Genomic DNA, 25,312 nt, shown 5'->3' with positions numbered 1-25,312 from the left:
CAGGTACAGACAGACAAGCACCACAAGGCTTCCTTGTCTGCAATTTTCGTCCCCTTAGAAGGGAGTCATTTAGCTTCGACATGAATTTCATTCATAACAACTATTACAAACCCAGCTTCTTACTGCCTCTGTTGAAAAGTTTTCGCCCTTGAATGGTGGGTAGGCTTCACTATTTCCAAGTCTGTCTTTTGGTCAAGGAACATTTCAGCTCCAGAAGTCTCCTTGCCATTACCCCCATCTCAGCAAGACAAGCAGTTATGCTTACCTAGCAGCTAACCTGAGAGGGAGCCTAGTGCTTTTAATTGAGAGTGTGGACTCTGGGTTAGACCTGGCTCAAATCCCTACTCCTGCCCTTAGAAGGTATGTCACTCTGGGGAGTCACTTAACTTTCCTGTGCCTTAGTTTTCCTAACTGCAAAATGGAACAAGGCTAGAATGGTTATGAGAATCAAATGAGTAAATATATGCAAAGTGCTTTGAAAGTGCTGGAACATATGAAGTGTGTCATAAGTGTTGGTTATTGTCATGATTAGGCCTAACGGCTCCTGGAAGCAGGAGGAAGACAAAGTAGAGGATGGGGTGTAATGCCTCTTTCTGCTCTAATAGATCTGGGATACGGGCTTGCTTTTTGGATCTTTGGATCTTTGGGGAGACAATGGGCAGATGAACTGCAAACTATAATCCCTTTTGCTTCTCTTACCTCAGAAAGATTTATAAAAACCATATATTTTATTTTTACATCCTTGTCAGCTGAACACCTAAGGGGAACTCCAGGAAACTAAGAAACTCCCCAGTTGCCCACATGTCTTTTTTAAAACCTCCTTTTTTTTTTTTTTTTTTTGAGTAAGGAAGTCATTGCAGCTGTAGAGCCAGGACATCATCCATGTTATCGCTTTGCTTACTGTGGTGATTCTCAATCAAAATCCCATGATTATGCAGATTATGGGTGATGTTTGTTTTCACATTTTCCCACCTTTTGAGTTTATGGTCCCATTCTGACACTAGCCGTTCCTAACTGTGACATTATAAAGCTTACATGTATTAAACTTTATTATTTTTTTAGTATGGGCAGGCACCGGGAATTGCACCCGGGTCTCTGGCATGGCAGGTGAGAACTCTGCCTGCTGAGCCACCATCGCTCGTCCTATATGTATTAAACTTTGTCTTTTTTCTTAACCTGAAAATTTCCCAATGCCTCTCAAGCGAGCTGGAGACATCTGGCTCACAGTTTTCATGGAGTTTGAGGCAAGGTTTTTTGTAAAAATTTGGTTAATCCTGGTAATTAGGCAGAGTGCTCTCTGAACTTCTTTAGAAATCGCTGGAACTTGGCACCAGATTTAAAGGGGAGGAGAAACAAAAGCATAAGACTTCTCCCCATTCACTGCCTTCACCTGTTGTTGCAGGGCCATTCCTTGGGGGAAGAATTCAACAAGCAGGACAGTGGTGAAAAGACTCTGAGTGAGGGTATAACAGGTCTCAGAGAAGAATTTCACCATCAGGCAGAGATATTAGGAATCTGTGCTTATTCATCCATAAACTACAATATGTAGAATAAGCACCTTGAAACATTTTTAAAGGGTGGAAGTTGAAATCTCAAGTGCAACATAGAACATAGATAAGCAGGTATATTTACAGAGTGACCAAGTGGTGAATTTTTATAATTGAGTAATGAACTTCATTGATATCAAGTTATGTGGTTGGGTCTCAATCCTGATAAAGAAGTTTGCAGGGTGTGTCAGAGATATTGACATGGCCTTTTCCAAAGTGATAGTTTGAAAAAGAAATGTCCACACCTTAAACCCAATATAAAGGCTGGAAGTTGTACCTGGAAGCTTCATTTGCTCCAGCACCTTCTTCTTCCCTGCAGGCAAAATGAAAATCCTTGTGAGTATTTGTCTAAACTTCTCTATACTCTTGGGGTAGCTCCTTGCTGAGGATGTTCATATCTAATATACCTTGAATTTCAGGGGTCTTAAATGATCACTGTGCATGCTTCCAAGAGTAGGGTTTAAAATGAAGTCTCTATGGTTGAGTTAATGATTTCCCTGGCAGGAATGGTGCTCAATATTGTTGGATACTTATTTGTCCATTTTCTGCTTTAGGCACTTACTAAAAAATACAAATAAAAATATTGGAAATATTTAGGGAATTTTGATTGGAATGATTTTTAATACTAATTCCTTATTATGAGCTTTAGAGGGAGTGTAGGTATTTGAGAGCAACTGCATTTACTATCCAAAAGAGATGATGATGATAGCAATAGTAGCTGTCATTTCCCAAATATGGACTAAGCCTGTACAAAGCATTTCACACAAATAATGTCTTATATTCCCTGCAACAATCTTAAGGTCTGGGTAGTATTATTCTCCATTTTACTGATGAGGAAACTGAGGCACAGATGAAAATGGTTTTCCCAAAGCAGCAAATGTGGGATTTACGCTTGGAATTTACCCCTTAGGCCCCACACACAGGACCAACCATAGCAACATTTAAATTTCCAGATGCCTTCAGGGGCCACCCATGGTGTCTTAATTCTCCCCTAAGGAGAGTATTCTGCCCTCCCCATCTAACTCCTCCAGCTGCCTTACGCTGATCCCAGCTTCCCATTGTTCTCCATTGCAATATCCCATGGACAGTGACTATGTTCTGATCTGGAATGGAATCCTTTCCCCCATCTTTGGCTTCCAAAGGACTTATTCTCATTCACCTACTGAGAGAGAATGCCACATGAGTACTTCCACTAAGGTGCTAAAGCTTAAAGAATTACTTCTTCCAGGGGTCTCTCCATTTTCCAAGAAGAGACCTAACCCTGAAGCACAAATTTACAACCATGATATATTAAATGAAGCGTTGGATAGGTGGTTATTTGGGGGCAGGAGTTACTTCATAAACTCTCTTTAATATTACACAAACACAGACAGTCTTCATGCACCTGTTCAAACCTTTGCCTTAGACCATTCAATAGAATATATAGGAGCATAAGAGGTTACTAGAGTTGGCTTAGGATGAGATGTGTCTCTATGTTAGCAGGCAGGCTGGGTATCTGTATGCCAGTCTTATTAGATTCTCCACCCTGCTCACCAGGAGAGAAACGTAAGAGGTAGGATGGAAAAGGTAGTAGAAAAGTCCCACTGAAAGCCTTTAAAAATATTTGCCCTTTCCACAGACTTCCTCTAGCAATGGTTTTTAACGATAGTGCAATGCACCATGATATTCAGGAGAAGAAAGCTCACAAAACTGAGGTCACCCTGTTGGATTCACTACAGGAAAATATCAGAACTGCCCCAATGTCAATGCAATGGCTCTCTGGCCTGATGCTTGTCTGATGGTATCAGCAAGGCCTGGGTTGTAGGAGAATATGGGGGTTTTCCTTGGTGTCAGCCTCAAAAGTTAATAATGTACTCAAGTATCCTACTTTTGTAGTTTTCCTTAGAAACACACTGTGTTTCTATAATTCATTAATCCATTTTAAATCTGCTTTACCTTCTTAGTCTCAAAGAGTTAAGGAATTTTGGAACAGAGGACACAATGTGCCCTTGTAATCCAGAGCCAGTGTAAATCAAAGGGTAATCCCATACTACAATGATCCTTCTTTACTGTTTGCTGCCCCATGTTTTTTTCTGGAAGAAGAACACATGCCTATCTAGAAGGTTACAATGTTGAAAAGGGTTGGGAATTGATTGGCAAAGATAAAGTTCTTGTGTCTGACAAAAAGCATGAGTTCAATGAATATTAAATGAGTGAATGTGTGTGTTTCCCACTTCAGACATGGGTTGTTGACCATCCATGACACCTATAAGGGTCTCTAGGTATATATTATCTGAGATATTAGTGCTTTTTCTGTCCAGTGTCCCCACCCTTCATGACTAACTACCCCTTAGAGAATGGATATGAATGATCTGTTTTTCAGGTGGTATTACTGGTGGTGCTGGCCATCTTTGGGACCCAATCTCATGGGCATGAGGTAAGTAAGTTGGTTCATTATGGTCTTTATCTCTTGGAGATGATGGGGGAAGAAAGAGATGGGAATGCAAGATCATTTGAATGATGGTAGAGAGCCCGTATGTCCTATATTGGATGGAATTCTAAATATAGCTAACAATGGAAACAATGAGATTGGTTATTTCTCTCCATCTGCAAGATCTTAAAAAATGTTACCCATTATTTTTGAATGTGGTCAATCTCATTTCTCCTGTGATGCCATTGCTTCTCACATATAAAATATAGTGAACTATGAGGAAAACATTTATATGCTTATTTTAGCTTGGACTCTTAGACTAGGGTGCCAGGAGAGAATTTTCAGGCTCCAATCCCTTAATCATAGCATGTGGAAGACTTTTTCTTGTTGGGAAAATTGGGAGGGTTGCCTTTCAAATGCATATGACTTATGGAAGAACTCTTATGTCTTTCTTGTAAATCTAGGTTTACAACATCTTCAACCCAACCAACAATGGTGGCAATGTTCAGGAGACAGTGACAATTGACAATGAAAAAAATATTGCCATCGTTAACATCCACTCGGGATCCTGCTCTTCCACCACGATTTTTGACTATAAACACGTAAGCAGCAGGGCAATATTCCAATTCTTCAGCACTCATATTTTTTTAAAGGGCAAAAGAAAAGGATGGCCTTTTATTATATATTTGTAGTTTAAGATCTATCCTTGCAATTCTTGAAGAATTTCCTCACTTCTCTCCTTTAAATAAGCAAGCAAACAAAACCATTGCTAAGAAAAAATGTAACTGAAAACGTGCAAGTTTGCTTGCCGTTTTCAGGTAGAAAATAGAATAGTGATGCTATATGACCACCAAGTACTCAGAAAGTGCCTAGAAGAGGGAGACCAAAGCCCATAACGGTGCCTGGCACACGATCTCTCAAAAATATTTGTTAAATCAATGAATGAATCAGTAAGGGCTTCCAGTACAAAACATTATGCAGAAAAACGACAATCGTGAAGAATAGCAATCACAGAAGAGCAGAAATCCAGAGCAATTATATACATTTAATTATGAGCACAGGGTATGTAATAAGTTATGTTTCTTCCATATTAAGGAAAACATGTTAACTGAAAAGATTACTATTTGCAAGTTTTAGTTGCTGGATTAACAATACGTATCAGAAACCTTCTCAGAAAACGTATTCTGGTCTTCATCTATTTATTCATTTGTTTCTTTTTCATTTATTCTGCCAATACTAATTGAGTACCTACTTTTTACTAGGAATAGAGCTATGTTCTGTGGATATAAATAGGTTATGACCATCACACTGGACTTTCAAACATGCTTTTCTTTATTTTTCATATCAAACCTCCTCACATGCCCACTGGTTTTGGAAGTTCCAGAACATATTTGAGAATTTGGGGTATTTGAAAGAGACGGTTTAAGAGAAGTTTGTACTTAAATTGTTTTAAGCAGTTATAAGGGAAATCCCAAAAGTGTTTTGTTTTTTTTTTAAATAGAGTGGTAAGCATTTGGTTATAGCCTCTTCCACTATCACCAGGAACTCCCTCAGTCTACTTTTGAATTTGAGGAACTGGAAACTTGTGAGAATTAAAAAACAGGAACTGGAAGCGTTCCCATTATATACAATTTGTAGGTTGTATAATTATTTGTAATTCTGACAGACAGTTTCCATCCACTCTGGAGGAGGATTAGGTGGCCTCAGGTCCCTTCTGGAACCATGGACCTCACCTTCCATTGCTCTTTCAATCCCAACTCCCACCAACTTATCCTTACCTACCCAGCTTGGTTTGGAGTAGAGAAAGGATAGAGAAAACTGGAGAGGGAGAGGGGATGATAAAGGAAGGGTGAATGGATGAACAATATATTTGTGATAAGAGTGGTGAGGGTAGGGGAGGAGGTATGTTTAGGGTAGCTTTGAAAGCAGCCTTGTCCAATAGAACTTTCTGCAATGATGAAATGTTCTATATTTGCCCTTTGCAACAAGGAAGCCAGGAGCCGCTTGTGGCTATTTTGTCCTTGAAATGTACTATAGAGGGATTAAAGTTTTAATTTGATTTCTTTGAATTTGTATTTAAATAGCCACATGTGGCTTTTAACTACTGGACAGCATAGTTCTAAAGAACATTGTATATACACCAATATGGGGGTGGGGGGCTTTGCAGAATAAGATCAATAGAAAGAAACAGACAGTTGCTCCTTCTCAATCTTTTCATACCCCAAACGGCAGGCTCTGTTCCTGTTACATGAAAAGCTGGGCAAGCATCATGGATTCACAAATTTCATGAGAGTAGAAATGACAAGTAAAAAAATAATAATAATAAATAATGTTTGGAAGAGTTCACATGGATAGAATTGATTGCAGATTGCAAACCAATCATATGCGCTCTCTGTGTATGGTCAATTCTTTTCTCCAAGACATTGCCTTCAGGAGCTCAGGGTATTGGGGAAGGGCAATAACTGTGCTCCTGCCATCTCAGGGCTACATCGCATCCAGGGTGTTTTCCCGAAGAGCCTGCTTCATCCTGAAGATGGATTATCAGACCATCCCTGCTCTGGACCAACTCAAGCGGTACATCTACGAGAGGCAGGTAATTCCATGGCACATTTGGCTAGTCTCCACTCATGCTAGGCAATACTGGTGTCTATGGAGAAATGAAGGTCCTGGAGAAGATCATAATCGTATACCTTACCATGGTGTAAAGCAGTAAAACTCATTGAAGTGTTTTTACTTTTACTGCTCTTGAGAGCAGAAGTACGTCTCTGTGCTTGTTTTCCACTAAATGCCCTAAATTCAAGAATTTATGATGAATTCTAATGCCTTTATTATAAAGGCTGATAGCCTCCCTTCTCAAAGCAGGGCTTTAAGAAATAGTAATTGCCAGAGAAATTTGTGAAGTTAAAGTATTCATAGGCATCGAAATGCAAAGAAACCATATAGTATAGTGAGAGTAAACGAACACTGCACTGAGTCTAGAGAACTGGGATTTAATTCTCCCTCCATAACTTCCCATCCATACCACCTTTGGCATGGGCTTTGCCCTCTCTGGGTTTTGTGGCCGTCAGCAGTGAAATGGTGTTCTAGTTTGCATGCTTCCAGAATGCAATATGCCAGAAATGGAACGGCTTTTAAAAAGGGGAATTTATTAAGTTGCAAGTTTACTGTTCTAAGGTTGTGAAAATTTCCAAACTAAAGCAAGGCTTTAGAAATGTCCAATCTAAGGCATCCAGGGAAAGATACCTTGGTTCAAAAAGGCCAGTGAAGTTCAGAGTTTCTCTCTCAACTGGAAAGGTACATGGTGAACATGGAGACATCTGCTAGCTTTCTCTTAAGTCTTCTTATTTCATGAAACTCCCCCAGGGGTGTTTTCCTTCTTCATTTCCAAAGGTCTCTGGCTGAGTGCACTCTTGGTTCTTGTCGCTCTCCAACTTTTTCCAAAAATGCTTCTTCTTTTAAAGGATTCCAGTAAACCAATCAAGACTCACCTGGAATGGGTGGAGTCACATCTTCCTCTAATCAAAGGTTAATTCCCCAATTAGGTGAATCACATCCCTGTGGAAATAATCTAATCAAGCTTCAAACCTACAGTACTGAATAGGGGTTAAAAGAAACAAAAAAACGGCTGCCTCCCCCATAACGTGATCCTTTCAAACCGGCACAAATGACATTAGTGATAATGAGGCTTCACTGCAAACAGACAGAGTGACCTGAAAGAGGAAAATAGAGTCCTAATTTAGAATAAGGTGCGCCAGGTTGTGTGAACTGAGTTAACCCTGCCATACTCTACCGTACTCATCTAGGCTCTGAACAAGATATTCTCCCACGATTACACCTGGGTCAAGTACAATCCTCTGCAGTCTCTGATCACGGACGTGAAATGGTTCCTGTTTGGGTCACCCATCGAGCAACTCTGCAAACATATCCCCTTGTATAAGGGGGAAGTGGTTGAAAAGAAACGTGAGTACCAATTAGTCATTCATTCAACAAACATTTTCTGAAAGCTCACTATGTGCCAGGTACTATGCTAGGTGTTGTGTGAAGTGCAAATAAATGTAAAACATGACTCTATTCTTTTAAATTTGAGAACTAAATACCCACTATGTGAAGAAAGTGCTGAATGTTGAGGAAACAAAAATGAATAAACCTCTGGCTTTCTTAGAAGCATATGTGTTTCTTAGAACACATATGCTAGTGGAGAAATTGACAAGTAAACATGAAGGATGGAATGGAAAAAATATTTCCAGGATGCCAGGGAAAAGCCAATGATTTCTCATGTAAGAATTTAAAGTGGAAAAAGGCCTCCTGGGTTCTCAGTATCGCATATCATTAAGATGGTAGGAAAGAAATTGCTGAGAAACATTCTCAGAATCTAGAATAGAATTGGCCCAGGAAAAGGCAAATGAAATGCACTGACAGGGAATAAAAGTCCTGGGTCATCCAGGTAATATATGTCACTGCAGTGGTTACTGGGATTTTTACACAACGTTTCTAGTTATGGTAGCCAGAGTGAAAGAGAGGAGGGCCAGCAGATGATGAGCACAACAAAAGGAATTCTCCAGAGTAGGGGAAAGTAGATAAAGAAGAAAAGTACTAGCCCAGAAAAAAAATTTAAATAAAATATTATTTTAAACTAAGGTCATTAGTGCTTATAAGTAAAGACACATGCAGGTGTCATCAGCACAGAAAATGTCAGAGTGCCAACCCAGATTTAGCCTGCCAGCCCTGAAGCTGGGCCCCAGGGATTGTCAGTCTTCTGTATGCTAATATGTTATTGTCCTTTGCAATACAAGTATAGCTAAAATCTCCGGTCATGAAGTCACTGTTTATTTGGGGATTAGTTAACATGAGCAACCCCTAGTCAAATCATTTATAAAAAGCATTGGTTTGCTGCATTCTAATAATATCTTTTTTAATGTTCTTTCTTTTTAAAATTTCCCCCATCCAGATGGTGTCGGTGTTGGAGGATGTGCAAAGGCTGGACTCCTGGGCATCCTGGGAATTTCCATTTGCGCAGATGTTCACGTTTAGGCATCGGGGTTTTGGTTTAGTTTTTTCAAAGAAATATACATTTGGTGTCCATTCAGATGCCATTCTTTCCCAAAGCCTCAACTAATTTTGAGATTAAATAGTAAAGTATAGATACTTTATTTACAGATATTTTGGTGTTTGCTTTTTTTTTGGTAACAGCAAAGGGGAACCAAACAATATTTATGTTCTTCTTGTACTTCCTTATCATCCTCGGACGAAGTATCCAGCTGTGAGGGCTATTCACATGTGTTTTAGCTGGACGAAGTGGTAGACTCAACCTTAATAGCATGATATGTGTTGTCCTGAGGAGTAGAGTGGGAAGGGGAAGGAACACCTATCACACAGGGATAGAGGCTTAACATCTTACTTACTGAAGTATCTTAACAGGAGTAGAACCTGACCCAGAATGCCTAGTCGATACAGAGAAGGAAAACAACTGCCAAACCGAGAGCCTAATGTGGGAAAATTTCTACCTAATGTAGCTGGGTAATAGGCAGACTGGCCAGCTGGGTAAATTCAGGACAAAGAAGAACTGCTTTAACAAGAATTGCTCCTGCCATAGATACCTTCTTTTCCTAACACTGTGCCCTGTTTCTCAACAACCATAAAGGAATTTATTTTAAGCACTTACCATGTGCCTGGCAGTGGGTAAGTATGATGGAGTAAGATATCCAAGACAAACCTACCATAGTCAAGGAAATTAATTTTTTTATTGGCGAAACAAGACATTTACATGAAAAACATTCGCTAATGAGCACATAAGAAAGGACCAAAGGAAAGGTAATCTATTATCTAGGGCCTCAAGTGATAGACTCCAAATCAAATTAACGGAGGCAAGGGGCAGGGGATGTTTATTGTCTCATATAATTCACCATGGAATGACAGGAATATTTTGGTCTCAGAGTGGCTAGGCTCTCAACTCTCAATGTCCATGATTCAAAGCTCCCTCTCTCTACATGTCAGCTCAGTATCTTACATTGACTTTCTCCATGAGGATAGAACCAACACCCCTGTCAGTTCTGTGGTTCCCATCTTCCCAGCTTCATTACCAGAAAGGAAAGGACTATTCTTTAGTTCTGAAGACCTCCATTAGAATCTACTGTTTAGAGATGTTTTGTTCCCATAACTTTTTACCACATTATTCTCATTTTTAAAGCAGAAATTTGAGTTCTAATTTTCCTAACTCTGCTTTCTCTGAGTCAGCTAACCTTACTTTGGTCAGTGCTGGTATTCCACTAAATACCTGTCAGGCGTAGCAGGTGGATTGGACCATATACATGCCTACAAGAAATATGCCTCAGTGGAAGCTACGAGGAAATTGGGCCCCAGAAGGATCTCCTTTGTAAGGGCAGAGGACAGTAGTTATTAACTCTGCTAACTCACTGGATGTACAAGTCATAGAAACTTGCTGGGCCATGAGAGATAAGGCGTGAACTTGGGCCGAACACAACAAAGCATCAAGGATGCTGGAAGAGCTGGTCAGGCTACAAAACCTGGACCAAGAGAGCAGCCATGATTCAAGGTACGACTGTGCCAAAGGAGATTTTGCAGAAATTTTGGTGAGACTTCTTTTTTCCTAGGAAATTTTACTCCTTTTAGTAAGTATAGCCGTAAATAATATATTACTTGACTCGTTTACTCATTTGAGCTAGAACTAAATACAACATTTCATTCAGAACTCCTAGGATTAGAATATGTGAACCCAAACACTTTATTCTGAAAGTTATTTGTTTGATGAATGGATTCAAACATTAGTTAACCAAAAACGCGATGAATATAAATTGGTGAACTAGTGAAATATTGGGATGTTTAGCTTCTGATAGTCCTCTTGTGACAATAATTTAAAACTTGGGAAAAATATTTTAAAATAGTCATTTGAAGGCACTGGAAAGTAACTGAAAGCAGGCAGAAACTAAAGAGGAGATGAAAGGAAGGAAACCAACTAGGTGATGTTTCTGGTTTTTACCCTTTAGGCATGACCCAGTGTATCCAGCAAACGAAGAATGAAGCTCAAGCTGAAAGTGGCAGTCTTGCCAGGCTGAGAAGTCAGAGGTCAGAGTTGCCAGACTCTCTGGAAAGTGGAGGGGATTTCCTGGAAAAGAAGACAACAGCAGGGGAGCCCTGAATCTGCATATAAACCCTCCTCAAAGTCTTAGTGGACATGTGAATTACACATGCATAGAGTGAGACACTAAAGTGCCCAGTGGATATCAACAGTTGGAAGGTTGAAAGTTTCTAGCAGAGACTTGGATTTTCCACAGAAATTCTAGGAAGGTCATGTATTAGAAGTATTAGACATATCTCTGGAGTAAAGATTACACTCTGACACTGAAGGGCTACACCCGTTGGCTAAAGACAAAACTGAAATAGATCTACTTTTAAGGGACCTAAAAGCAAGCTTCAAGTTTACCCAACGGTAACTTAACTGCCTACTAGAGCAACAACAACCAAACAACACTCTTGAAAGGAAAGAAAGGCAGCATTATCCAAAATCTCTACTATGCAACATCCACAATGTCCCACATGTAATTTAAAAATGACTAGTTATCTGGAAGATCAGGAAAATGTGATTTATGGTCAACAACAGAAAAGAGTGATTGAGAATGCATCCATAGAAAATTCAGATGTTAGAATTAGCAAATAAGGACTTTAAAGTAACTATGATAAATATGCTTCTAAAAATGTACATAAAAATTTTGAATGAAAAGAGGAATTTTAGGAGAGATATAGAAACTTTGAAGATTGAAATTGTAGGTCAAAAGTATAATATCTATAATCAAAATTTATTAGAAAGGATTAATAGCAGATTGTACATTGTAGATGAAATAATCAGTGAACTTTAAGACAGGTCAATAGAAATTATCCAAATTGAGGGACCAGGAAAAATTTTTGCAAACAGAATTTCAGAGACATAAGGGATAGGATCAAGTAATCTAACATATGTGTAATTGGAGTCCAAAAGTGTGAACAAGGAGAGAATAAAGCTTTAAAATATTTGAAAAATATTGGGCAAAAACACTTCAAATTTGATTTAAAACACCAACCTACTGATTTAAGAAGCTCAGAAAACCTTGAGCACAATAAACAAAGAAAAGCAACCAGGCCATAGCAAAAATAAAACTGCTAAAAGCCAAAGTAAAGAAAAATCTTAAAAATCAGCCAGAGAGAACAAGACACATAGTATAGGGAGGTACAATGATAAGAATTACATTTCAGATCTTAGAAACATCAGAAGGGGTAAGACAAAGGAACTAAGGCTCTGAAAACAAAAAATCACCAAGCTAAAATTCTATTTGATTAGATATGATTTATAAATGAAGGCAAAAGGCATTTTGAAATAAACAAAGGTTCAGGGAATTCATCTCCATTAGATATGCCCTACAGGAAAGGGTAAAGGAAGTTCTTCAGGCTTATGGGAGTCAATATCAGAATGAAACTAGGATCTGCAGGAAGGAATAAGGAGCACCAGGAATGGTAAATGGATAAATAAGACAATTTTTCCTTTTTTCCTTAATTCATTTAAAATATGACTGCTCGGTGCAAAAATAACAACAGTATTATAAGATTTATAATATACATACAAGTAAAATATATAAAAATCATAACAAAAATCAGAATAAGTGGAATGGTAGAATTATACTGTTCTAAGATTCTTAGATTACGCATGAAGTGGTAGGATATTAATTCTGTGTACACCATAAGTTAAAGATATGCATTTCAAACCCTAGATCAATTACCAAAAAATACATAGAGATATACATAAATGTCTATTGAGGGACAAAAACACTAAAAATTTATCATTATTACAAAGACAGGCAGTGAAGGAGGAAAAAGGAACAGATGGGACAAATAACAAAATAATAAACCTACGCTGGACTGTATCAATAATTACATTAATGTAAATAGTCAAAATATTCCAATTATAAAGAATATTGTAAAGCTAATTCTAAAATTTAGAAAATGCAAAGGATAGAGAAAAAAATCTTGAAAAATAAGAAAAAGTTGGAAAACATACCTCATCTGATTTTAATACTTACATAAAACTACAGTAATTAATGAATTGTGGTATTGGCACAAGGATAAAATAAATCAATGGAGCAGACTAGAGTTCAGAAATAAACACACACATATATAGCCAATTATTTTTTTAAAAGGCACTAAGGTAATTCAGTGGGGAAAAGAAAAGTCTTTCAAGTAAATGGTGTTGGAACAACTGGCCAACTGAATGGAAGAAAATGAACTTTGATGCCTACTTCAGATCATACACAAGACTTAATTCACAACAGATCACAAAACTAAATATAAAAGCTAAAACTAAAAAGCTTCCAAATATAATTTTGAAATAATTTCTAACTTTGTACCATTAAAATAAATGTTTAAATACCTGATTTTTATATTCCACAGAAAATTTGGGATTGGATTTTTTTTTTACTTGATGTATTGTGACATTATTCTATGTCATTAGATATAGTACTATAGGAGGGATTTCTTTAGTGGCTGTCTTGTGTCCCACCAGACAGACTTAACACAATTTACTCAATTCCCTTTTAATGGGCAATTGAGTTGTTTCCATTTTGGGTAGAAGGTGGGTGGAAGTGACAAACAACTCTGGATTTAAGACAGTAAGAGAGAGGTCCCTGATACATTGAAGCCTCCTATCCCCAGCCAATTGGAGGAGGGAGCTCCATTGGGTCCCTAATCACTGGGTCTTACTCATTTTTAGTTCTTCCAGTTCACTGTGGGTACCAAGTTGAGGGGAAGGATAAGCTCAGCTCTGACTATCCTTAAAGCACTGCTGGTTTACTTACACATCATTATCAATTGGAGGGTGAAAAAAAGCCCGGTCCACTCCTTCCTCAGTTCTCCAATGGCAAAAGGTTGTTGTAAGGTCTGGTATCAATGGCTGCATTTCCAGTTTTCTGATTATGCCTTTAAAGTGGCCACATCTTAACAGCCCACTACAATTTACTGAATTCCTTTCAGCAGTCTACTTACTTATATCTCCTAATATTAAAAAGCAAGACCCACTTGAGGATTGCAGCCCAGCCAACTTAGCAGAGTATCTGTGGGTACTTCTGGCCAAGTGACGTGAAACAGAGCTGCCACAACTGGATGCAGTCTTACTCCAGTAACAAACCCTGGTGTGAGTCTATGCACAGTGCGATGCCTGCTGCTCAGATTTGTCACCACTCTCATCCCCAATGGATGCCTGCTCAAGGTTGGTAAGGGTACTGTGAGTAAAAACCCAGCAGAAGCAACTGAAAATTGTTTTCACTGAAATTTCTCTAAGAAACCAAGGCACAAGCAATATGCATTGCAGCAACAAGAATAACTGAGACACCAAGAGTGGCTCCCTATTTCCCGTCATATGTGGAGGGCCAACCCTTGGGTCCTTGAGGTTCCCAGGAGCAGTGGCAGAGAGGGGAGTCTGCTGAGGCATGGTGCATGGTGGGTGTCAGGGAGAAGGCAGACACAAGGTGGGATGGACTGATTCCACAGTGACTGGATTCTTGGGATTCACTGGGCCAGACCATGGGGTTGTCTGGCCCAGACACCAGCTTCTGCCTTTTGGTTCTCTTAGGGACTATAGTTGAGTAAGCCTTTACCCATCACACCTGCTGATTCCACCCAAAATCTGGTTCTGTACATTTGCCATATCCTCAACAAGCCCCGTGACCTCAAATCCATTGGTCACAACTAGCCTGCCCAACCATATCTTGTTGAAGCCCAGTCAGGGATTTATCTCAGTCCTTTCCTAGGCAGTCACACTTTCACTCATGGCTGTTGGTAACCACCTGGAAGAGCTCCCCTCAGTCCACCTGGCCCTCAGCAGGCTCCTCAGTCACCCAGAGCTTTCTCATCTCATGCACACAATATGCAGCACCCTGCTCGGTCCTGCCCTATTTCAAATTGCTTCAAACTCCAACATAAACTTACGTGGACATTCGTGTCTGTGTGTGTGTCTCCAATACTCCTTTCTCATTTGTTCTTGTTTCTAGGATAGAGGTGGCAGGGATGTTCTGGGTGGTTTGGGTGGGGCTGGTTCTGCCCCTCCCAGTCATAGGAACGAGCAATTAGAGAACCAATCCTGAGTCCAGGTCCCTTTAATTTGCAATGGAGAGAAAGGCCTGGGGATTACTTTTATTGTTGTTCTTCCCCCCATTATTTATTTATTTTTAATCCATATGTTTTACTCATCTGTCCATACCATAGATAAAAGGAGCATCATACATAAGATTTTCACAATCACACAGTCACATTACAAAGGCCACATCATCATACAATCATCTTCAAGAAACCTGGGTGCTGGAACACAGCTCTACATTTCCAGGCACTTCCCTCCAGCCTCTCCAATATAACTTAATTAAAAAGGTGATATCTATATAATGTGTAAGAATAACCTCCAGGATAACCTCTCAACTCTGTTTGAAATCTCCCAGCCATTGACACTTTATATTGTCTCATTTCACTGCACCCCCTTTCGGCTGAGAGGGTTTTCTCAATCCCTTGATGCTGAGTTCCAGCTCACCCTAGGATTTCTGTCCCATGTTGCCAGGAAGGTTTATATCCCTGGGAGTCATGTCCCACATAGAGACGGGGACGGCAGTGAGTCTGATTGTCATGTTGGCTGACATGAGAGAGGCCACATTTGAGCAACAAAAGAGGTTCTCTGGGGGTGACTCTTGGCCCTAATTTTAAGTAGGCTTAGCCTATCCTTTGCGGGGATAAGTTTCATATGAACAAACCTCAAGATTGAGGCCTCAGCCTATTGCTTTGGTTGTCTTCACCTTTTGTGAGAATAACAGGAATTCTCCACATGGGGAAGTTGAATTTTCCTGGGGATTATTTTTGACTAAGGGGTTCAGTTCAGTTCAAAAGGTAGACTTGAGAGGCCTGATTTCACTTGGATCTCTCTTGGGGATTTTCCATGGTAGAGGCTGGGCCACTCGTAGGGAATGGGTTTCCTTAGAATCCCACCACCAATTTGCAGGAGACAGAAATGCAGACTCAGTACCGACAGCTTAAATCTGTGCCATGTCCAGTGTGTTTATTGTAATTTTCATTTTTAAAATTCTTTTGACCAAAATTCCCAAGGGATACCCCAAAGAGAGAAATGAGATATTCCAGGTGAGACACTTCTCCTTCCTACCACACTGGTGTGAGATGTTGTAAGCTTGCTGAGAACTTGAGAGAGGACAGTGAAAGCAGGGCCACCCAGGCCCACTAAACATCTGCTAGTACAGTGAGGCAAGAAGAAAGTTCATTGTTCTAACTTCAGGAGAAATGTACCTAGTTTCCTGATTACTCAACTAGGTGTTGTGCCGAAAAGCAGGACGTTGAAGAACAGACATGAGCAGTGTTCTGTAGGCATAGGGAGGACCTAGATCCAGGCTGGCAGCTCCGTCCATGTGGATCTTCTGTCCTCATGACCGATCTGTGGGCTCAGAACCCAGGGATCTGACCACAGATGGAGAGTCCCATAAAGGACAGAAGTTGGACTTTGAAACAGGAATTGGGGTCAGTTGACAATGCCGTGCCTTTAAGAAGAGAGAGAACCATTTTACAAAAGAGATCACTTCATGGCCTTAAGACTCCAGAGTAGAATGATATAATTTGCACTTAGATCAGATGAGGTGCTCAGAATAACAGCTCTACCAGCCAAAAGGACTGTGGGACTAAATTTGAAGATCCTATTATGCCCTGCCATAATGACTCCATATCTCTTTCTATTTCTTTTACTGACCTTAATCATCCTGCTTAAATCCCCAAGTCCCTCTTGTACTCCCTGCTTTCCTGCTGGATTCTCCTATTATGAAGAAGCCTTGCTTGTTGGGTTAATTTATACTAAAGTGTAAATGACTGGCAACAGCCTAATAGGAAAAGGTTACTGACTCTATCTGGAACAGTGGGCAGATCCTGAAGTCTTCATCTGGAGGCTTTCCAATGATTGCCACTGATCCCCCCCTCACATCCCCAGAAAGGATGCAAATCCCTGAGATTCTCCTTTCCCTTTTAGTCTGTAACAATTAAGGTCTTCTCTTCCACCCTCTGGGCAGCTTGGGAAAGAGGAAGTTTGAGGACCCAAAAGGAATGGATCTCTGATGGTGGAATGCCAGGCATTATGCTGCTTAGACAGGGGTTGATGATGCTCCAGGTCAAGTAGGGCATTTTCCAAGTGTCAAATCCCACAGACAAGCTTACTGTCTGCTAAACCTTCTGGTAAAGCTAACTGTGCTCCCTCCTCTTAGTTATTCCCTGGTATCTATAAGAGCCAAAGACAGCCCTTGCACATCATTCCAGTAGGCTAGAAGTCATTGGCTCAAAATCTATTGGTGCCAAACTCAAATTCTTACATCCCAATAGCCCAAAGAGCAATATTTAGCTCTTTAGAACTGACCTGCTTTGCATGCCCCATGAAACTGCACCCAACATTTGCTAGTCTTAAATAAATACCCTGGGGTCATATAAGATCTCAACCCCCTAAATGCTCTCTGACACAGACTCCCCACCATTCACATAAGCCCCTTCTCATGCCACCTATGAAAGGTTTCCTGCTAAGAGGTTCTGCCCCTCCCGGGAACCCATCCAAGGACCACCTGAATAAAGCTCATGCATCTAGTGGTCGAATCTTTTGTCAGGAAATCATGTGTGTCCCAGGGGGACATACATCTTAGGCCACATTATATCTATAGCTAATGATAAAGAAATTGAACAGACTTGAAACCTGTCATTAGACTTGACATCAAAAAATCATACTGCACTTTCTGACCCACACACCGTCTTGGGTTTCTAGATAATTTGTTAACAAACCTTCTCTGTGTTGCCGGGCAAAGTAGGTGGGGACCTCTCTGCACATGTCCTTGATGGACATTCCATACGGGGCCAAATTCTTGACCCGGGTGGGTAGAACAGTGTAGGTCAGGCCATGGGTGGATGGGTAATGCTTTAACTCCTAGAAAAGATGGCATATCAATATACTGAGATAGTATATGGATGCGGTGCAAGGTGGAAGAAACATATTCCAGGGACCTGGCCTACAATCAAACTGCGGCAGGGCACATGGGCAATTCAATTTATAAAATGAGTTGTGAACTCAAACTTGTATTTCAGTTTGGTCTCTAACAGCAATATCCTATCTGGCCACAAGATGACGACATTATTCTGGAAAAATTTGTGTGTGTTGTGACCCTGTGACTTTTTCTGTCTTTATTCCTTTCACCTTTCATGACTTCTCAACTCCTCCAGCTTCTAAAGCTTTGCCCATATTTAATGATAATAAAGAATAGTTTTTAAATCATTTGTATGTATTCTGTCTGCTTTTACCTGTTAAGTCAGGTGTGTAGAATGCTTTCTATTTCCCTTTTTAAAAACAAAAATTGGTAAGTTACTAATTTATTCTTAGGTGACCTAAAGTGCTTTTTTCCCCGGCCATGAACAACAGTGTCGCCCAAATGTGTTATGAAGCTTCCATAAGCAAATGGGCAAATTTCAATGACTTGCCAAGGACTTCCTGCTGGTTTTTAACTTCTTTGACTATCACTGTCATTTGAGAGGCTGACAGCTTCAGCCATCCTGGGCCTATTTTAGCTTAAAGATAAAATGTGGGGGTGAGGATGGGGGCAGAAAAAGGGGAGGAGAGGCATGTGCAAGGGAGGAGAGAAGGCACGGGGAACGAATGCCCTATTAATTCATCCTAATATTTACGTTCAACAATCTTATTCATTAACATATAGCTGAAATATAATGATAGTGACTAAATGTACAAATTAAAAAAAGTTTTTGCATGAGGAAGAACAAAGGAATGTCATTACTGCAGGGTGTTGAAAATAGATGGTAATTAAAATTTTAACTTATGTCTGAGACTCAAGCAAAAAATGTTTATTTGGTAGAAAATTTATATTTTGACTAGTGCATTTCCTAATGTAGCTTAGGTAGACAGCTTAATTGAATACCATAAGTACATGGAACCTTGAGTAGGGCATGAGATTTTGTTGGTTTGTCCAGAGTGATGCCCTGATAAATCCCAGAGTGATTTGAACAGTGAATAAAAAAGTATTTTCAGAAAAAAAACAAAAAAACACATATATCTCAAACCCTTTTAGAACACATCCAAATTATGCCTATGAAATTTTCATTGAAAATAGAGCTTGACTTAGATGGGCTATTGACTGGCCTTGGAATCCCCTGCAATCATTTTTCTCTCTGTCCTTCCTTTTGTATAATTTCTGTTATGCTGTCTTAAAGTAGTTCATGGATTTGCTCGTGGTCTTTCAGGGACATTAAGGACAAGTACCAATTAAGTATTTTGGGTGAAAAGCATTGTCCTGGGAGGTTGGGATACAGAGTTAGAAAACACCAAAAAAAATGGGGGACTACTGTGAGTTGGTCTCACTCACCTGCTGGTCCAGGGTCTTGCTGATTTCATTCAAAGTTGGAAAGACAGCTTGGTCCAACTCGGCCAGGACACAGACCATCTTACTATACAGCTTAGCTGCCAAGAGATCCTTAAAGCAACACAGCAGAAGCATTTCATTCACTCATGAAATATGAATGGACTCCCATTCTCCATCAGGCACATAGCTATTCTTCCAATAGCAAGGTAGAGCACCCTACCAGAGCACTGCCCAGAGCAAAGAACCAGGGTCAGGACTGGTGAGGGTCCTGGGCACTCTCCACCTCTGCAGATATGGGAAGGAATTCCCAGGCTACAGTGTGCAGCTTAAGTGGCTGGTGGGCCGGAAGGGGAGGGAGTCAGCTCTGGTAATCAAGCCGATTTTAAGGTCCTGTCCTGTCATTTAGCAGCCATCATGACCCCCGGTGTCCTCCATGGCCCTCAGTTTCCTTATCTGTAATGCAGGAATGATAGCCCCTCTCCTACGGGGTTGTCATGAAGTTGAGAGGATACTATGAGACATATGAGACATTGCTGCTTGTGGAATCATCCTGCAAGTTATGAAGCCCTCCCCACATGTAGGGAGCCCAGTCAGGACCTATAGATTCTAGCCCTGCGCCTGCAACTGACTGCCCCTCTACACGACCGTGGGCCTGTTGGTGGGTCTCCGTTAGCTTTGAATTTAAGCAGTGGTTTATCTAGCTGTGTCTGCCTGAGCCCAGTGACACATTACAAGCATCTTTCTCCCACAGCCCAGAGTAGTTCTGGTGGAATATTTTCTTTGAAGAAAGATTTCCATGGCTTAGAACAAAGCTGGAGATCAACAGACTGCACTCCCTCTAAGAGGACTCAAGGAATAGCTACTTGAGGAAACGAGGAGTGGGTTAGGTGAAGAGTGAGGAGGTGGTGCTCAAGCAGGAGAACATGGTGGGCACAGGTTGGAGTGGAGAGAAAGCTCTGTGTGTTTTCCATCCTGAGCTGTCCATTGTGATGGCAGATGGAGGTGTGGGGAGCCCCTTCCAGCCAGCAAGGGCTAGTTCCCAGAATGCTTTTTAGGCCACTACAAGAAGTTTGGCTTTTACTTCATTAATCCTCAGTATCCTGTGAGATGGAAAAGGCAGCCATCAATGCTATTTTTCAGATAAAGAGATTGAGGCACACAAAGCCTGAGTAATGGTTAAATTTTGATTCTAGAGCTTTTCTCTGGGACAGCCAGGCCAACCACATAGGCTTTTACTTCCTGATTCTACATCTTTCTGCTAGGGCTTACTACCTAAGATGATGGGCAAGTTGAAGGAAGATTCCTGAAAATGAAAATAAATCAATCTTCTTCTTTGGAAATAGATTGACTAAAATCTGGGGTCATGACAAAATTACTTCTATGACATATACCAGGTACAGACAATGGGGGCACTGGTAGCCTTGTGAAGCCAACACCCTCAGGAATGTGAGGGGATATGGGATCCTTAGAGACCAGAGATGTGCCTCTTACAGCCTCTGAAAAGAAGCCACCAAGCTGCAGGAAGGTTGGCTCCTTCCTTAAAGACATGTACTCCCATCGGGGCCTAAACCTAGAGGAGGCCAATGTAGAGTGTCCTCTTTACTCTGCAAAAACCCGAGGTTAAATTTTAGACCCAACAAGGTTTGCTTTGGCATTGTCAAGGTGTTTCACATCTTACATTCTTGTAGTCCAAGATTCCATCCCATTCACTCAAAACATTGTTGTCTCGGATGCTGACCATACCTCGGAGGGCATTGACATGGACGATTTGGGTCCCGATAAAGCCATTCAGAAGATGGCTGTCACTGATGTTCTGGAAAAAAGCGAGCCACAGTGAGAAAAGCTGAAAGTCTGGGGTTCCTACTTGGCCCATACTCTGCAGGCTTAAGGGGTTCTTACAAGAAATTTGTGGGAGGTCACCCTTGATTATTACCTTTGCAAAACTTCTGCTAAAGGAGAGCTAGACCAGGTGGAACCCTCTCCACCCTCACTCACCATCAGGACTGCAGATGGAGCTAGGAAGAAGACCACAAGGGAAGAAGACACAACCTGAAATGGAAACAAATATCAATGCACAGCCCCTAAGCCTCAGATCAGGCGAGGGTCCAAAGCCCATAGCTCCAGAGGGGCCTGGAGCTGTTTTAAAATGATCTGCAACTTTCACAGTAAGTTGAGCCCTGGAACCCCAATGTGTATCAGTAAGATCGGCATTCAGTGTGGTTGGTATATGGGGTGTGCTGGCTACTCAGGAAGCAAAACACTATTGTTCTTTCAAGGCCATCTCTTATTTCCTGCCAATGTAATGGTTTGCTCTACAGCTATAATCAATCACTGGGCTAATTATTAGACAACTTGACTAGCCACTTGATATGCACATAGAGCCAGATCATTCCTAGGCCAAATAATAATTCAGGTTCTCAGTCTTCCTACATTCTTGACCTTCCTTGCTGCTCCCAACCACTGGGAACTCCCTCTCTTCCCCCCTGTAGAACCTAGTCTCCTAATTGCATTTCTCTGGATTTTTCCACTTTGCCTGAGGCAGGCCACATAGAGAGGTCTTTTATAAGACCTGGTACCACTTATACCTTACTTTGAAATAGACTATACTCAAATGTTTTTAGCTCTTGAGACATTTGTAGTTAGTCATTTCCTATTGGTGTGGCCTGCCTTGCCTGTTGAGGAAATTTCAGGCACCAGAGAGTAAGGGAAAGAGAATTGGTGAGGGTAGGAACAGGGTAGGGTAAGAAAGTATGACAGTGACCGTTTCCCCTTGCTCCACAGTTCATTATCTGGTCTACTTAAGGCTGACCCAGCTCAAGTGTGCTCACAACATAAGCTGGGATTGACAGCCCCCCTTCCACCCCATCCCCACAAGATCCCAGGCAATATTCTACATGCACTAAGAACAAAGAAAGGCAAACTACATCTGCAAAGGAAAACGAATCAGTACTCTATGACCAATGATTATAGTACAGTAAGTTTAATTAAGGTGATACATGAGATATAGATAGCAACAATATTTTATTAAACTATCCTGAGAGTTGGTTCCTTCTATTAAATAAATCTGAAACTTTCCTTCACTAGCAATTTGTCAATAAGATAAGTTTAGGAAGAGAGGACCCTAAAACAAATAAAAAATATTTAATCTCAAAGGATTCTTGACCCTTTTGGAAAATAGTTATTAGTTTCTTTGGACAAGATCCCTCACTCAGAGGTTCCTAAATAGAGAGGCTAGCACATTATATTCCCAATTTGTATTTAGAAATTCTATTTGGGTTTAATATGAAGAGTGCATGGGGAAAAAATTGAACTGCTCCCTGGCTATTTTGGTTCTGAAAACATAATTACTTATCTCTAAAATATTAGAAAATATACTTACGAGGCATTTCATATTGTGTTTTTCTCAGACCCCATGCAACTGCATGCATAACAGAATTTTCTATGCCTCATTTCTTTTCTAAGTCTGGCTTATATAGTCCTGGACCTTCACACCTAGCTGTGATAAATAAAGAACTCTGTGGTAGTTAATCAGGGCCCGGATTCCACTGGCGGGGGGTGTGGGGAGGGAAGCAAATCAGTGTAATCACAATTACTTTTCTTTAATGACTTCTAATTATTTTCCCTTTCTCCTGCTGACTTCCCCAGTTCCAAGGCAAACATGGCAAAAGAACAAGTCTTTGTGGGCAGCTATGCCCGTAACCTTAGCAATTAAGGTGACGATTAGAAACAGTAGCTTCCACCTAATGGTCATGACACAGAATCAATGAGCTCACTGTTCCTACTTCTCAATTCCAGCTCTTTACAGTGGTGGTGGTTGAGAAAAGTCTAATGAAGCCAAAAGAGAGGAAGGAGAGCTATAAAATTAGATTAATTGAAAAGCAATCTTATCCAGCTCTTGACCAGCCCAGAAATCAGGTGGTTGAGCCCACACTGCCCTCTGTCCAGCCCCCAAGCTGACCTCACTTCACCTCTACAAATGACCACCTGTGGTTGATCTTCCTGCCCTTTGCCCCAATATTTTGCTTCCACTAAACAATTTGTCTCTCTTCTCCCAGCTTTCATTTCAGGGCACTTTTTCCCTAAAGGACTGAAATCCCTGAGAGATGAGGAAACCTTTGACTGTGTGTAGTGAGTCAGGCATCGATTTAGGCCTTTTCATGTATTACCTTATTTTTTTTTTCAAGCCCTGGTGGTGGATCAAATTCCAAAAGTTCAGAACCCAACAACGATTTCTTCTGAGAGACCATGTAGTGTCTGAGTGAGCCCGGGCACTGGAATGATTAAAGAGGAAAGACAGCTCAAGCCTTATAGTGCTTAATGGAATTTGGCAATAGGAACTTCCAGTATATGGGCTTCAGGGGGACATCAGATCGGTGAGTAACATCACACTCATACCTCATTGCTCCTGGTGCTTCAGAAAGACCAGGTGTAGAGCATGCACTAAGTAGTTCTTCACCAAATGGTCAAAACGGATGCAAAGAATGACTAACAAAATGCAGACTTTGACTCTAAAGAGATGAACAAATAAAATGGGGAAGAAATAGAAGTTAAACCCTTTATTTTGAAGCCCAGGAAGTTTAGAGAGTGGTCAAATTGCAAGCCAGAACCATCAGAGAATCCCCTGATGCTGTGTCAAACTTTAGAGACACCCAAATCAATAGGCCATGCCCTTGATCAGGAGGCTTACTCTTGTGAAGCTTATGTAAGCAGCAGAGAAGCTTAGGTTACCTATAAGTGTGCCTAAGAGTTACTTCTGGAGAACCTCTGTTGTTGCTCAGATGTGGCCTCAGTCTCTCTAAGCCCAACTTTGCGAGTGAAATCATTGCCCTCCACCCCTACCTAGGACATGACATCCAGGGGTGAAAGTCTCCCTGGAGACGTGGGAGAGGACTCCCAGGGATGAACCTAGACCTGGCACCATGAGTTTAACAATTACATCCTGACCAAAAGGGGGAAAAGAAGTGTAATTAATAAAGCATCAGTGGCAGAGAGAGTTCAAATGGAGTCAAGAGGCTACTCTGGCGGTTGCTCTTAACACAAGCTTCAGGTAGACCTTGTTTCCTATGATGATCTGCCAAATCCCAACCAGGACCATTCTAGCCAATCCTAAAGCACACTTAGGGCAATATATAAGATTCCACAAGGGTTCCAGGCACTAGAACAACTTTCCAGAAACAAACAACCTCCAGGTAGTTCTCTGGTCCAGATAAGTCCTGAAACCTCGTCCAGCCTCTCCAGAACATCAGATAGTTCCATCTCCCTACTCCATATTAGTGACAGACCCTTCCAATAACAAAAATTTAGAATTGCCATAGCCCAAACAGCCCCAAAGAGAGGTATGGAATGAACAAAGATGATGGTGGAATTATACATAGAAGATAGAATTTAGCAAATGAATATGAATGCTGAATCATTAAATCAATATGTCTTTTAGTCTCCAGTATTTTAGAGCAGCTAGAAGTAAAAACCTTAAATTGTGAAATCGTAACCCATGTCAAAATCTGAAATATGTTCTACAACTAATTGTGGTGCTGTGCTTTGAAATTTATAGCTTTTTTAAAAGAAGGAAAAAAAGTCGATTGTGATATTAAAAAAATATTTAAGCCCCCTAGCCTCTTATTTTCTGGAGCAGCTAGAAGGAAAAATCTGAGAGGATCGTATGGTAGCCCATGACAAACTCTGGGCTCTGTCCTGTAACCACTTGTTGAAGAGTGCTTTGAAAATTATTGCTTTTTTATTTCTTTGCTTTGTATATATGTTATACTGTATAATAAAAGAGTAAAAAATAAAGAATTTGCAAGACAGAAGGGGTCTTAAAACTCAGCATGAATCCTCTTATAAAAACTTTGCATATAGGATGTTCAGGGTATTCTTTTTTACTTGTATTTTATTTTTATTTTTAATTTCCTTTTTTTTGAGTAATGAAAATA

General features: G+C 40.5%; 2 protein-coding genes across 2 annotated transcripts; one reads left to right on the top strand and one right to left on the bottom strand.

Moving 5' to 3' along the window:
• The first annotated feature begins 1,801 nt into the window (after positions 1-1,801).
• On the top strand, positions 1,802-9,115 carry GKN2 (gastrokine 2). The gene is made up of 6 exons (XM_077134443.1): positions 1,802-1,883; positions 3,910-3,963; positions 4,422-4,559; positions 6,440-6,550; positions 7,761-7,917; positions 8,906-9,115. Exons 1-6 carry the CDS (start codon positions 1,872-1,874, stop codon positions 8,986-8,988), a joined length of 555 nt encoding a protein of 184 aa, XP_076990558.1. The 5' UTR covers positions 1,802-1,871; the 3' UTR covers positions 8,989-9,115.
• A 6,900-nt stretch (positions 9,116-16,015) lies between these two features.
• On the bottom strand, positions 16,016-22,864 carry LOC143660942 (gastrokine-3-like). Its single transcript, XM_077134444.1, has 6 exons — positions 22,762-22,864; positions 21,378-21,431; positions 21,061-21,195; positions 19,386-19,493; positions 17,800-17,941; positions 16,016-16,526 (listed from the first exon to the last, which is right to left on the bottom strand). The coding sequence occupies exons 1-6, from the start codon at positions 22,771-22,773 to the stop codon at positions 16,432-16,434; spliced, it is 546 nt and encodes a 181-aa protein (XP_076990559.1). The 5' UTR covers positions 22,774-22,864; the 3' UTR covers positions 16,016-16,431.
• Positions 22,865-25,312: the final 2,448 nt, after the last annotated feature.

Source organism: Tamandua tetradactyla, chromosome 17 (genome assembly GCF_023851605.1).
Source record: "Tamandua tetradactyla isolate mTamTet1 chromosome 17, mTamTet1.pri, whole genome shotgun sequence".
Taxonomy (NCBI): domain Eukaryota; kingdom Metazoa; phylum Chordata; class Mammalia; order Pilosa; family Myrmecophagidae; genus Tamandua; species Tamandua tetradactyla.
Note: the sequence above shows the minus strand (reverse complement) of the source record. Positions and strands in the feature narration are given on the sequence as shown.